This window comes from Nomascus leucogenys, chromosome 14 (genome assembly GCF_006542625.1).
Source record: "Nomascus leucogenys isolate Asia chromosome 14, Asia_NLE_v1, whole genome shotgun sequence".
Lineage (NCBI taxonomy): Eukaryota > Metazoa > Chordata > Mammalia > Primates > Hylobatidae > Nomascus > Nomascus leucogenys.
In genome coordinates, this window is record NC_044394.1 from 20,238,321 (window position 1) to 20,253,147 (window position 14,827).

Here is a 14,827-nt window from a genome sequence, read left to right on the forward strand (position 1 = left end):
GCGGTGGCTCACGCTTGTAATCCCAGCACTTTGGGAGGCCGAGGTGGGCGGATCACGAGGTCAGGAGATCGAGACCACAGTGAAACCGTCTCTACTAAAAATACAAAAAAATTAGCCGGGCGTGGTAGCGGGCACCTGTAGTCCCAGCTACTCGGAGAGGCTGAGGCAGGAGAATGGCGTGAACCCGGGAGGCGGAGCTTGCAGTGAGCCGAGATTGCGCCACTGCACTCCAGCCTGGGCGACAGAGTGGGACTCCGTCTCAAAAAAAAAAAGAGTTACCACATATTCTATATATCTTGCCTGCTACACTCTAAGTTCCACATAAACTGAAGTCATGAATACTGTTGATCATTAGTGCCTGGTACAGTATGCATAAACATTAGGCAAACATATGACCAAATATTTATGTTTTTAATCTAAAGGCTTGACTTAATTACTTAATCTTCTTTTGGTTTGTTTAAAGTACTTGCCATTTTATAATATAAGGTATTAATTATGAGTATATGTTATCAAAATCTAAAGTGGTAAAACAAAACTACGACAAAGTTGTTTTTAAAAACTTAAAGTAAAATAATTTGCTGTAGAATATAAAAAATTTCAAGTTAGATTATCAAGTCTCACATTAAGACACTATCTCTCCACATCCTAACACATATGTTTGAAGTAAAAAGGAAACAAAAATTCAAGAAAAGATGCAAACATTAAGTTAAATATTATAAAAAGAAACTTACCTGACAAATTTTTTCCCAGATCTCATCACAGCCAGCTTTCTCCTGAAAACTCAGAGCCAAATCATAGTTCTCTGCTTCTGACCAAACAATTAATGTATCCTGTTTAAAAATAAATATTTCTACATCATCACACTAGAAAAGAGATATCTACAAAGTATAAATAGAAATCAAGAGGACTGGAAACAACACAGCAATGACATATGTCCCGATATGAGTAATTAATGTATATCTGATTGGCATTATTAGTAATATATTGGCAATACAATAGTAGCTTTGATACTAAAAATGACATTGAGAAATTTTCTAAAACAAAAAATATTAAAACAGGTTAGTAGGCTCTGACTCATGTTACTCAAATAATATTTATAAAAAGGCTAGCCATTCTTGGCCAAAACTGTAACAAAGACATTCCAACCATCTACATTCCATTCCATCTACATTCCATCACACCTTCCAACCATTACAGGTGTGAGCCAGGCACGGTGGCTCACACGTGTAATCCCAGCACTTTGGCAGGCTGAGGCAGGCGGATCACCTGAGGTCAGGAGTTTGAGACCAGTCTGGCCAACATGGTTGAAACCCCATCTCTACTAAAAATACCAGAATTAGCCGGGTATGGTAGCAAGCGCCTGTAATCCCAACTACTCGGGAGGCTGAGGCAGGAGAATCGCTTGAACCCGGGAGGTGGAGATTTCACTGAGCGAGATTGCATCATTGCACTCCAGCCTGGGGGACAATAGCGAGACTTTGTCTCAAAAAAAAAAAAAGTAAAAAAAAATTATCTTTGTAACAACTGAACTTTTTGAGAGGGGTAACTTCTTGTCAGATCTATTACATCATTGTTTCTGCTTTGTCGCATGGTTGACAGTTTACACTAGCAGTAAAGGTAAATTTAACCATTATCTAGTTCATTTGTACTTATATCATCATCAACCTCTTTTAAGGCACTTATCCATTTTGTTTGAGTTAGGATACTTTAAGTTACAAAATATTTGCAGTTATCTCCACATATAGGCTACAATAATTCACAAAAAGTGGGTACAAGAATATAGAAATAAACAGTTTCTCATACTACACTCTCACAACACAAATCACTGCTGTCACCTTCATCACCAAGAAGTGTGAGGATTTCTCCCCATCAATAATCAATCAGTTCCATATTAGACACCAGGTGGGTGTTGTCCAATTCACCTTCGACACTGTTTACCCGGAGACACTGTCAGATACCACAGCTGAGGGCTCAGCCCTACAAGACTGCCTCTTACTTCTAATGCCAATTGCAAGCCTGGGTTGCTTCCAACCAAATGGCTATAAATCAGGCTTCCCATGACCCCCTCCTTGGATTTGATTAATTTGCTAAAGTAGCTCACAAAACGCAGGGAAACAGTTATATTTACCAGTTTATTATAATATAAAGGATATTTTAAAGGATACAAACGAAGAAAGGTATAGAGCAAGGTATGGGGTAAGAGGCTCAACGGTTGCATTACCTCCCTGGGTACATCATCCTCCAGGAACTTCCACTTAGTTATCTGGGAGCTCTCCAAACCCAGTCCTACTGGGCTGTTATGGGGGCTTCATTAAACAGATATAATTAAGTAAATCACTGGCCACTGGTGATTAATAAACCCTCAGCCCCTCTCCCCTTCTGAAGGATGGCGGATGGGGTTCAAAGCCACAATCTTCAACCATGCCTTGGTCCTTCTGGTGACTAGATCTATAGATAGTACTATCTACAGTCAGGTCAATGGATATTACTAACAGAATGAAATCCAAAACCCTTTATCCAGCCATCCAATGCCTTTTCCATTTTGGCTACAATCAATGTTCTGAAAGAAGGTCCAGGTAAACAATGAAATCCGAATTAAGGTAACTGAGCACCTTTTCATCATCACTTTCTTTTGCTCTTCTTTTTTTTGATACAGACTCTCACTCTGTTGCCCAGGGTGGAGTGCAGTGGTGCAATCTTGGCTCACTGCAACCTCCACCTCTGGGTTCAGGTGAATCTCCTGCCTCAGCCTCCTGAGTAGCTGGGATTACAGGCGTGTGCCACCACACCGGATAATTTTTGTATTTTTAGTAGAGACAGGGTTTCACCATGTTGGCCAGGCTGGTCTTGAACCCCCAACCTCAGGTGATCTGCCGGCCTTGGGCTCCCAAAGTGCTGGGATTACAGGTGGGAGCCACTGCACCCAGCCCCTCATTCTTAACTTTAAATTCTTTTCTCTGATCTTGTCAAAATACCAGAAACTAAATGGGGTTTATATTCAGAGTTCTTTTCCAATGATGAGGACTGACCTCGGGAAACAGTCAACAGTTACTGATCTTTCTTCTTCCTGATTACCAATAACTGATCCATCACATGCCCTGTCAATTCTACCTTCAATATATATCACAAAATCCATCCATCTCTATCCATCTCTATCACCTCAATCCAATCCAACATTATCTTTTGCTTGGACTATGCAGCAATCTCCCAATGAGTTTCCCACTTATTGCTTCTCTTCAATTCCACAGATTGATACTATTAAGTATTTTGGATCATGTCATCACTTTGCATAAACTCTTCAAAAGCTTACTTTAAAAATCCCAACTTGGCTGGATATGGATGCTCATGCCTGTAATCCCAGCACTTTTGGAGGCCAAGGAGGGAGAACTGTTAAGCGCAGGAGTTTGAGACCAGCCTGGGCATCATAGTGAGACCTCATCTCTACTAAAAATTAAAAAAATTAGCCAGGCATGGTGGTATGCACCTGCAGTCCCAGCTACTCAGAAGGCTGAGGTGGGAGGATCGCACCTAGGAGGTCAAGGCTGCGTGAGACTTGATCATGCCACTGGGCTTTTGGCTGGGAGACAGTCTTATCTCAAAACCACCGCCCTGCTTCCAAAAAAATTCCAAACGAAAGAATGACCAGCCAGAAGGAGCACTCAATGAGGTATTTCTGGATGAATGAATAAATGTGGTCAGATCAAGACTTAGTCTTGAGCTCTGTTCTTTTCTCAATTTATAGCTATTACCTCAAAGGAAGTTACCTTGCAGCTAAAAATTCACAATTCATCTGATTTTTTTTTTTTTTTTAAAGGCTGGAGTGCAGTTGGCTATTCACAGGTGTGATCATCATGAACTACAGCCTCAAACTCCTGGTCTCAAGTGATCCTCCTGCCTCAGCCCCGAAAAGCTGGGACTACTACTGGCACGCTAGACCTTTTATGATTCTTAAATTAGAACCTCCTGCCGGAAAGTCTTACCCTATCTCTATTCCCAGATGTTCATTTTAAGACCTTTTCATGGGCTGGGTGTGACGTCTCATGTCTGTATTCCCAGCACTTTGGAAGGCCAAGGTGGGTGGGCTGCTTGAGCTCAGGTGTTCAAGACCAGCCTGAGAAACATGGCAAAATCCCGTATCTACAAAAAATTAGCCAGGCATGGTGTGCACACCTACAATCCCAGCTACTCAGGAGGCTGAGGTGGGAGCCTGAGCGCGGGAAGTTAAAGTTGCAGTGAGCCATGATCGCGCCACTGCACTCCAGCCTCAGCAACATTGCAAGACTGTGTCTCAAAAAAAACCCACAAAAAACAAAAAACTCTATTTATTTTACTGTAACTTCAAAGCCCAGATGGAAGAAAAAAAAAAAGCAAAGCACAAAACAGTATATAGCATGCTACCATTTATACCAATAAAAGGGAAAAAATATATACAATTGTATGCATATTTGCTTACATATGCATACCTCTAGCAAGATATATAAGAAACTGGTGATGTCAGTGGCCTCTAGCAAGGGAAACTGTATGGACAGAATCTGGCATGGGAAAAAGACTTCAATAAATACCTTTTGAATTTTTAACTGGGCTAATATATTACATACTAAAAAAAATTTTTTTAATAAGCCTCAAACCAAAAGATTAATGTAAACCTGCTCAACTTCCCACTTTCTGGAAAGAACCATCATTTTCCTGGCCAGACTCAAAAACACTACCAGTGACCTTTGATTCCTTCTCTTTAATATTTAATCATTTACCAAATTTTCCAGCACTTTCTTGAAAATATACTGGAGCTCTGTTCCTTCTTTTCAAGTCCATTTACCATGGTGGAATAGACTTTCATTTTTTGTATCTGAATTATTGCAAAAGGTCTTGCTACTCAAAGATCTTCTGCTCCACCCTATCCCTCCTCCCCAATTTATTATTCATGACATTGCCACACTCATTTCTTTAAACACAGTATCACTTTAGGCTCCTACTCAAGAACCTGTAATGTCCCCTTCTGAACCTGTGTATTATCACATTTGGGACTGGGCGGGGGGGAGAAACCACTGCTACAAATAGGCTTAATACCTTTTGTAGCAAGTGTATTTCCTTCCCTATCACAGTTCCTTCCACTACCACCACCAAGAATGAAGTTTTTCTTAATGATTCCAGCTTACATTAACCTCTTCCTTAATTTTCTACTGCTCTAAGTCTGTGGAACGCAAGTTTACTTTTTATATTTTGTGTTGGCACATACCTGCTGTATAATCTCAGTCAAGAATCTTACCCTTTCTGTACCTTTGTTGCCTCATGTGTGAAATGCTTTCATGGGCTTTCAGTGAAGACTGGTAAAACACTGTTATCAGCTATCTTATTATCATTCTGTATCTGTTTCATCTGTTACATTCTGCCTCCAAATAAAACTGCAAGGAGGATTTTCTCAAACCCAATTAACACACAATTGTATTAAATAGGTACACATTCTTATAACTCTGGGTTTTTTTTTTTTTTTTTTTTTTTTTTTTGAGACAGTCTTGCTCTATCGCCCAGGCTGGAGTGAGGTAGCACAGTAACAGCTCACTGCAGCACTGACCTCCTGGGCTCAAGCAATTCTCCCACCTCAGATTCCCAAGCAGCTGGGACTACAGGTGTGTGTCACCATGCCCAGCTAATTTATATTTTTTGTAGCGAGAGAGTCTCAATATGTTGCCCAGGCTGGTCTTGAATTCCTGGACTAAAGTGATCCTCCTGCTTCAGCCTCCCAAAGTGTTGAGATTACAAGTGTGAGCCACTGTGCCTAGTATGACTCTTGTTTTTTATTATTATTATTTTAAGATATGTTGCCCAGGCTGGGGTGCAATGGCTACGCACAGGCACAATCATAGCACACTACAGCCTCAAACTCCTGGCCTTAAGTGATCCTCCAGCCTCAGCCTCCCAAGTAGCTGGGACCACAAGCACACACCACCATACCTGGCTTTGACTCTGCTTTTGATTTAGTCAGTATCAGTCGGACTGATTTTAAGTAACTTAAAATTTCTGTCACACCTATCAGGTATGTTATTTCATGTTGTATCATATAATGATTCTCTTCTCTTTCCAACATGTTTAAATGCTTAAGTTTATTGGGTAAGTACATCTTCCATTAACGACTTCAGTACTGTGCACAGCAAGGAAGAAAGTGATATGAATCAATAACGACTTTTCAATATCCAGTCATATGACATTCAGCTTGACTCATTCTAACTCCTTTTAAGTTCACAATTTGGTACTTCATTTTTGAAGGAAAAGATGTATCTTGAGCACACAATTTAGTAGTTGGCTCATTTTAAAACTGTAATGTTAAAAGAAGAATGTTAAACATTCCCCTCTGAATTTACTCAAAAAATTTTTTTTTTGAGACAAGGCATCGCTTTGTCTCTCCGACTGGAGTGCAGTGGTACAATCATGGCTTACTACAGTCTCGACCTCCCAAGCTCAAATGATCCTCCCATCTCAGCTCCAGAAGTAGCTGGCACTATAGCTGCGTACCACCACACCTGGATAATTTTTGAATTTTTTTTGGGTAGAGACAGAGATCTTGCTATGTTGTGCTGGCTGTTCGCCAAATCCTGAGCTCAAGGGATCCTCCTGCCTTGGCCTCCCAAAGTGCTGAGATTGCAGGTGTGAGCCACCATGCCTGGCATAGTCAACATATTTTAACACAGCAAAATGGCCTATAAACATCTCATTCACTTACTCATTAAGTTTTTAATAAAAAACCCACTAATGGAAACAAAAAATTTAACCCATTACTGTAGTCCCAGCTACTGGAGAAGCTGAGATGAGAGGATCACTTGAACCTAGGAGTTCAAGCTCAGCCTGGGCATCACAGCAAGATACCATCTCTGAAAACAATTTTTTTTAAAAAACTTTAACTCCACTAATGAACAACAGACTTCATGTAATATTTGGAAATTAATAACTTTCTAGACTAATTCACTGAATAACCTAAATGATGCCTTTTACAAAGGATAATTCTAACAAACATAGAAAAATGTTACTGTATTTGGAAACCTCAATTTGTGTAACTTCAAAAAACTACAAATTAAGCTGAATACAGTGGCTCGCACCTGTAATCCCAGCACCGTGGAGGTGATGAAGCAAAAGGATCACTTGAGGCCAGGAATTCAAGATCAGCCTGGGCCACATAGTGAGACCCCGTCTCTACAAATACAACAACAAAAAAGTTTTGTAATACATTTTTTAAAGGTGCAAATTTAGCCTGGACAACATAATGAGACCCCATCTTTACAAATTTTTTTAAAAAATTAGTCAACTTGGCCGGGCTCGGTGGCTCACGCCTGTAATCCCAGCACTTTGGGAGGCCGAGGCAGGCAGATCATGAGGTCAGGAGATCAAGACCATCCTGGCTAACACGGTGAAACCCCATCTCTACTAAAAAATACAAAAAATTAGCTGGGTGTGGTGGTGGGCACCTGTAGTCCCAGCTACTTGGGAGGCTGAGACAGGAGAATGGTGTGAACCCGGGAGGCAGAGCTTGCAGTGAGCAGAAATCGTGCCACTGCACTCCAGCCTGGGTGACAGAGCGAGACTCCATCTCAAAAAAAAAAAAAAAAAAAAAAAAAAAAAATTAATCAAGCATGGTGGCTCACATCCATAATCCCAGCTACTCAGAAGGCTGAAATTGGAGGACTGCTTGAGCCCAGGAGGTTGAAGCTGCAGTGAGCTGTGATCAAACCACTGTACTCCAGCCTAGGGGACAGAAGAAGACCCTCTCAAAAAAATTATTTTCAAAAGTGGAAATTGAAGATTCAGGTGAAAATATGAAAAACCATATCCATTACAAAGAAACTAAGTTTAACATAACCCCTAAATGGCCCTATGATTTCAATTAGAAAAGTGTACTCAATTTAAACAAAAATAAACAGGTAACATCATTCACACAAGTTTTTCACTCTTCTACAGTGTTTCCATATTCTTCTCATTACCAGAGTACTCTTATACACCTGAATGTTATGTTGCAAAAAAAAAAAAAAAAAAAAAACCCCAATGAAAAAATAAACTATTACAAAGGCCCAAATAGTATATTATTTAAATGTGATTACAGAAAACATTTCCAAATGGTGTAATTTTTTTAAATAACACAATTTTTCCAATACTTTATACTTAGTGTATACAAAAATGCTAATTATCTAGAACTAATTTTCTAGTAGAACAACATTATACATGAAATTACCTACATATCCTAATGATTCTAAAGTATTCACAGAATCACTGTGTATTTTTAACTTATGTTGGGCGACTATTTTAAATACAAACCTACTCCATAATGTGATCTTTCCAAAGTAACAACAGCTAAAAGATCTTATATGTAATTTGAGAAGAATCCATTATTATAACTAAATTTGTAGGGAACTGTTTATGACTTAGTTACATTTAAGAACAAAGTTCCTGATAACTTTATATTCATGCAGATAAGAGAAATATGGTAAAAAAAAAAAATTAGTATTTCTTTCCCCACAAAGAAGCAAGCAAACAAAAACAAACTAAAAGTGATTATCTGGTAAAAATTCGGTATAAAGACAGAGAGTGAGAGCTGCCTGGCTGACTGAGAAATTAAATTTACTTAAATGTCTACCTTAAAATGTCTAAAGTATAGGAAACATCTTCAGGTTTTCAATTCAGGACAAATGTTTAATTTGCTTCTCCATCAAATAAGACACACAATATTTTCTAAACAGAGAAAAAAGCTATGAATAGAATATTGAAAATTTTAAAGTATTTCAAATAACTGATCAAGAATGTGTTATATACATAAAATAATTGTTTAACAGTTAGACTTTGTAATAATAAGCTGCACAACAGACAGAATTTTATTCCTCCAACTATGAAGTACTTGTTTCTGGGCATCCAAATTTTCATAAACCTTGAAGTGGGCACTGATGCTGTAAATGTAATCCTAAAATAATTTATCTTCCTTCAAAAATCTCTGCCATCGTGACTTTACATACCACACACAAAAAAGAATACCTGGAAATAATTCAAATGTATAACAACAGGTGTATGTCATACATAAGAATACTATACAGAGTTTAAAAAGAAAACTAGATCTACATTGTTAACATGAACAAATATTCAAAATGAATGTGTGAAAAATGCAAGCTGCAGAATACATGTAAGAGTACGATATCCACTGTGTAAAGTTTAAAAACACACAACAGACTACATATTATTTATGGATACATACATATGCAGAAAAGGTATAAAAGCATGTACACAAAGAATACACATCAACTTCAGAATAGTGGTTACCTATGTAGGAGATGGAGAATGTAAAGAACGGGATGGATACAAACAAGCTTTAACTCTATCTATAATGTTCAATATTACAAAAATATTTGAAACAAATATGGCATAACGTTAACATTGTTAAATCTGGTGGTGTTACAGTAGACACCCATTATTTTCTTACTTTTCAATTTTAATATATTTCATAATAAAAATAAAAACATTCACAGAATAAAAAAGATTGAATCACTGCTACCATTTTCAGATTAATCAGGCATGCTAAAACACAATACACATTTTCTTTCCCAAATAAGACAATAAACAGAAAATGTTACATAATTGGTAATGTACATTTTTGTAAAGTATCCATTGATTACTATATTAAAAATACACAACAATTAAAGAGCAGGATTTAATGCTTCTACTTCAAAACCTCTACCTTTACTTGAGTCAAAGGATTTAATTTCACACCACAAACAGGCTTTCCTTGCTTTAAGAGTATCCCTTTGAATTTTGTTCTATGTCATTTCCTTTAAACGTGGCTCAGAAAAGGTTTCATGTACAAGGTATAGAAGAGACTTGGCTAACTACAGTTAAATAATACTAATAAATACATCTTAGAATAAACCGACAGTGGCTTAATCCAAAAATGATAATTATCACCAGTACAAAAACTTTCAGTCTGAAACTTTTAACTTGCAAGAGAAATACACATGATCTTTGTTTACCAAACATGTTTTTTTCTTGTCAGGAAAGCTTTCCCACCTTTGTCAGATTAATACTTTCTTGATCACAGATGAAGTCTTTCAAATTAAAGATAAACAACTACTTGCCTGTTGTTTCTGATATGCAGTATTTGGATTTATCTTTGATTCCAAGAGCAGTGATCCTGAAAGATAAAAAATAATGTATCATAAGTCTCAAATGATAAAACCCTGAATAAAATTAAGAATACATATTAAGGCCGGGAGTGGTGGCTCACGTCTGTAATCCTAGCACTTTGGGAGGCGGGCAGATCACGAGGTCAAGAGATCCAGACCATTCCGGCCAACATGGTGAAACTCTGTCTCTACTAAAAATACAAAAATTAGCTGAGCATGGTGGCGCATGCCTGTAGTCCCAGGTACAGGGGAGGCTGGGGCAGGAGAATCGCTTGAGAGAGAGAGAGGAGGCAGAGGTTGCAGTAGCCCGGAAGCCCAGATCGCGCCTCCAGCCTGGCAACAGAGCAAGACTCTGTCTCCAAAAAAAAAAAAAAAAAAATGCACATTTAAACCACCACCCTAAACTTTTCATGTCTTTTTACCAAGTTGGACATCTTAATAAAATGTATTCGAATTCACATTTTCTCTCCAAATCTAGGCTTCATATTTAATCTAAAATATTTCATCCTATTCCCATACGCCCTTAAAGAAAAAATTCATCTAAAACCAACATTCAAACCAAGGAATGAGGAGACTAGATGACTATTAAAATTTTATTGAAATAAAAATTTTAAGGTCTAAATGACCACTTCAAGCCATTCGTTTTAACAAAAGTTGTTTTATTGCATTCCCAGTTTAACAAATAATGCAAATTACAAAACAAAAACATCATGACAGGGATTAAACACTTAGTATAGAAATTACAGTGCTGCATTTATCCTTTCCTCAAGAACAAAAGAATACCTTCTGTAGAAATGTGATGACTATTTAAAATAAAAGGGGACGAGCAAGAATACAAAATATGTCAAGAATAAACCTAAGATTATTTTTCTAACTGCCTACATCAGTTATTCAAATCAAGTCCAGATTACACTATAAAAGGCATTTTAATTACGGCTCTACATTTTGTAATTTAAAATACTTCACATGACTACAATAAACCAAAGAATACAGCAGTTTACAACCTGCTTTGGTGTCCCAACTTGCTTAGATTGTAAGGCATTCACTTTCTCATAGCGCCTTCTACAAAGGCAGCCCGAAGAAATTCAGACTAAAGATGTATGTGCTTGTGTGTCCATGTATCGTGGCAACAGTCATCAATACAGCCAGGAAAAGGTGTCTTTCGGTTTTCCCCAGCACCTGTCGGCTGTGGCACCTGGGGCCCGTTGGTACAATTTTGTTTTAACGACACTCAGAAAGAAAAGTTTCGCTAAACCGTTTGTACTAGACGTATAATGGACAGGAAAACAAAGGAATAAAGGGGGAGAAGGGTGTCAGCTCCTAGGGCGACATCAGTACCTAGTCTCTCACTACTTCTTCCCTTCTTTCTCACACTCTCCCCTCTTCAAAAGAGGAGGGACTGGAAAGGAAGGAGTCCAATCCTTAGGAGGGATGGGAGGCGGACAGAGTCTCGGTCTCTGAGGATAAGTCCAGTCAAAAGTACAGTAGTTTGTTTTTGCCGTACACAAGCGCCAGCTCAGAACCAACGCGCTGTCCCGAAGGAGTAGCAACGGTAACGGACCCAGGGCCCTAAACCCCAGGCTGTGCCCCAACCAGAGGCACTATCCCCCATTCTACAGTTCCGATAACCTTACCGTCGGACTCTGCCCGAACCAGCAGCGACATCCCCTTGAGCTCCTCCACGTAAGTGGAGGAGACGTGCCCGGTGCCTCGGTCGTCCCATTGCCGGTCTTCGTTCAGGGTATAGACCTTCACCCGCCGCCGCGTATCCGACATGGTGGCTGCTGTCTCCACCGCTCCAGCCGCCGCCTCCTCGCTCACCTCGTCCGCGCCCCTCACTCTTGGGAGACGGTAGAGGCAGTAGTGGCGGTGGCGGTGGCGGCGGCGGCGTCTCCGGAGAGGCCCGAATTCACCATGGCTCCAAAGGTTCAGCCGCGAAAAGGGGTGACAAGAGCCAGTGAGACCTCTTCGCCCGGAGGCCCCGTTACCTCTCACTTCACCCCCGCATACACCCACTCTCCCGTCCCTTTGCCCCCCAAGGCTCGCTTGCTCTCCCACCGCCGCCGCCGCCGCCGCCGCCGCAGTAACTACTACAGATCCGCCATCTTGTAACCCGACTCTCTCTGCCTTTCTCTTCCTCCTCCAGCAGGCTCGCACGGGCTGTCCTAGCAGGGGCTACGGCGGCCGACAAGTCCCATGAACAGCACCTCCGCTTCTGCACGCGCTTCCCAGGCCGGCATGCTCGGCGCTCTCGCGAGGAGGGGTACTGGACTGGGGCGGGAGTACCTCAGCGAGACTTCCTCCTCTTTCGGCCCCGCCTCCTGACGCGGGGTCGCAATTGGGCGGGAGGTTCTCGCGATCTCCCCGTCCCCGCCTGCGCCGCGAGAGGCCGCTAGGGGGAAGGCGACTCCGGTTCCGCACTTCGTCAGGTTGTTGGCTGGCACCAGTATGTGACGTTTCCAGGAACTCAGCTCTGAGGAAAAAGCAAAGCAAAGCAAACTGGGGAAGTACGTAGCCTTGAACCGGAGTAACCACGGATAGAAAGGAAGGAAAAGTGTTCTCATACCTTGACAGAAGGAAGCTCTCTCCGTCCGCCTGAGGAGGAAAAATAAGTTTAAACCTTTCAGTGAAAAAGGAAAGAACGTGGAGCCCTTTCAGCCGAATGGAAGCCCGCTAAACCCCGTTATGGAGTCTGTTACAGTTAAGCATCTAACCAGGAATTGTCTATGGACACAACTCTCCAGGCAATTCGAAAGTGTGTTGACGATTTCCTGTTTCTCGCAGAGGGCTTCACCGTTAAGGCTCTTAGCTGGCAATGTAAAGCACATTTTCCGCTTCGTGAAAATACAGTGCTCTTCTTGTGTTTGTAACCTTGGAAAGTAAATCTGCAGATAAATTTAGGGAAGTGGCGGGGAGCTACTTTCCTAACATATCTGTGATTGTTTTGATACTTCTGAGTTTCTCGCGGGCATTTCCTGCGTTCTCTATAGGGGTCTCCTGCACTGAATAAGGAAAGGAGAGATTCTCTCTGCATTGAGGCTGTTATCGCACATTGTGCGCTGGATATAGTCCCGCGCTTGTTGTAGTAGCGTGTCGTTTATTTCAGTACCAGCTCGCTCTTGGTAGAATCCCTTTATTCGTTTTGTTGTTGTTTTTGATAGTCTCTCTGCTGCCCAGGCTGGAGTGCAATGGCGCTATCTCGACTCACTGCAGCCTCCGCCTTGAGGGCTCAAGCGATCCTCTCACCTCAGCCTCCCGAGTAGCTGGGACCATAGACGCCCTCTCCCCATCCCCGCTATATTCGTTCTTTAATACAGTCTCTCAGCTCGTTCAGCTGCCACTTCTGTGCAGCTCGTTAGCCTGATCGGTGAAAACCAGGCGAGACGCGCACACTGACTGACCCTGCAGTGCATCTTGGGAGTTGTAGTCATAACTAATCAATGGTCTTGTTAAAACGTGCTTATGTTTTGACCAGGTCGCTTAAGTGTGGACAACCTTCGGCAGTACACTACGACATGGGTCAGTGTACAGAACACATGCTGATAGAAATAATTTCAAAATCTGGATTCATAGTTGTTTTTTTAAAATCTACAGGAGACCTCAGAAAATGTACTTGAACTAAATCATCATAATATAGTACATAACAATAGAGCCAGTTAATTGATGTGATGAATGTGGACAAAATGTATTTTGACCTAGAGAAAATAACATTTCTGCCTTGGAAGAGTCAGAGAATGCTTCACACAATTTTTGAGCCTGATGTTAGACACTATCCAGCCTTCTGTCCAAGCCTCACCCTTTGGTTACTCTTCAGGAAGACTGAACTTGGGAAGAGGATTGTGCAGACCCTGGAGTCAGGCTTGGCTTTTGGGGTAGGGAATTCTAGAGTGCCCACAGCATGGTCTGAAAAGGGGAGAGTGGGCTGCAGGTGGCTACAGTCCCATGATTCCATGGATTTCAGACCCCTCCAAAGCATAGGGCCCAGTGCTTGTCCAAGTCTGAGGGCCCCCCATAACCACATTTTCCCCAGCAGATGTTCTTTGCTTCAGGCAGTCATCAAAGTTCCACTTCAAAGAGCTGCTAACCAAATAAGCCCACAATCTTCCTTTTTTGTTGTTTTGAATAAGTAATGCCTTTACACATATGAAATTAAAGACAGAGAGGCTGAGCATGGTGGCTCACGCCTGTAATCCCAGCACTTTGGGAGGGCGAGGCGGGCAGATTGCCTGAGGTCAGGAGATCAAGACCAGCCTGGCCAACGTGGTGAAACCCTGTCTCTACTAAAAATACAAAAATCAGCCGGGCGTGGTGGCAGGGGCCTGTAATCCGAGCTACTTGGGACGGTGAGGTAGGAGAATCGCTTGAACCCGGGAGGCAGAGGTTGCAGTGAGCCAAGATTGCGCCACTGCACTCTAGCCTGGAGGACAGAGTGACAGACTGTCTCAAAAAAAAAAAAAAAAAAAAAAAAAAAGGGAAAGATACATAGTGAAAACTAAGTCTTCTTTTAGTCTTTGTCTCCTGCCACTCATGGAATTTTCCTCTTGGAATCACCTCTATTCCATTTTCCTGCGTATGTTGCCAGAGGAGGGCTGGCTTCATGGTGGTGACCTGTACAGATAGGCACTTGGTTTAATGTTTTGCTGTCACTAACTTGAAATTCAGAAAAGTTTCTGAAC

General features: G+C 41.1%; 1 protein-coding gene across 12 annotated transcripts in view; it reads right to left on the minus strand.

Annotated features, from left to right (window-relative positions):
- The window catches only part of PPP4R3B (protein phosphatase 4 regulatory subunit 3B), a 73,485-nt gene extending 59,148 nt beyond the window's left edge, over window positions 1-14,337 (minus strand). For 4 of the 12 annotated variants that reach the window (XM_030828587.1, XM_030828584.1, XM_030828585.1 and 1 more), the window contains exons 1-4: window positions 12,718-14,336; window positions 11,786-12,624; window positions 10,104-10,159; window positions 732-830 (exon numbers count right to left, since the gene is read on the minus strand). In XM_030828587.1, coding sequence (XP_030684447.1) covers window positions 732-830; window positions 10,104-10,159; window positions 11,786-11,927 — 297 coding nt within the window. In that variant the 5' untranslated portion in view covers window positions 11,928-12,624; window positions 12,718-14,336. Of the gene's footprint in view, window positions 1-731; window positions 831-10,103; window positions 10,160-11,785 lie in introns of all 12 variants that reach the window. The other 8 variants (XM_030828581.1, XM_003262398.4, XM_003262397.4 and 5 more) reach the window with 4 other exon arrangements.
- Window positions 14,338-14,827: the final 490 nt, after the last annotated feature.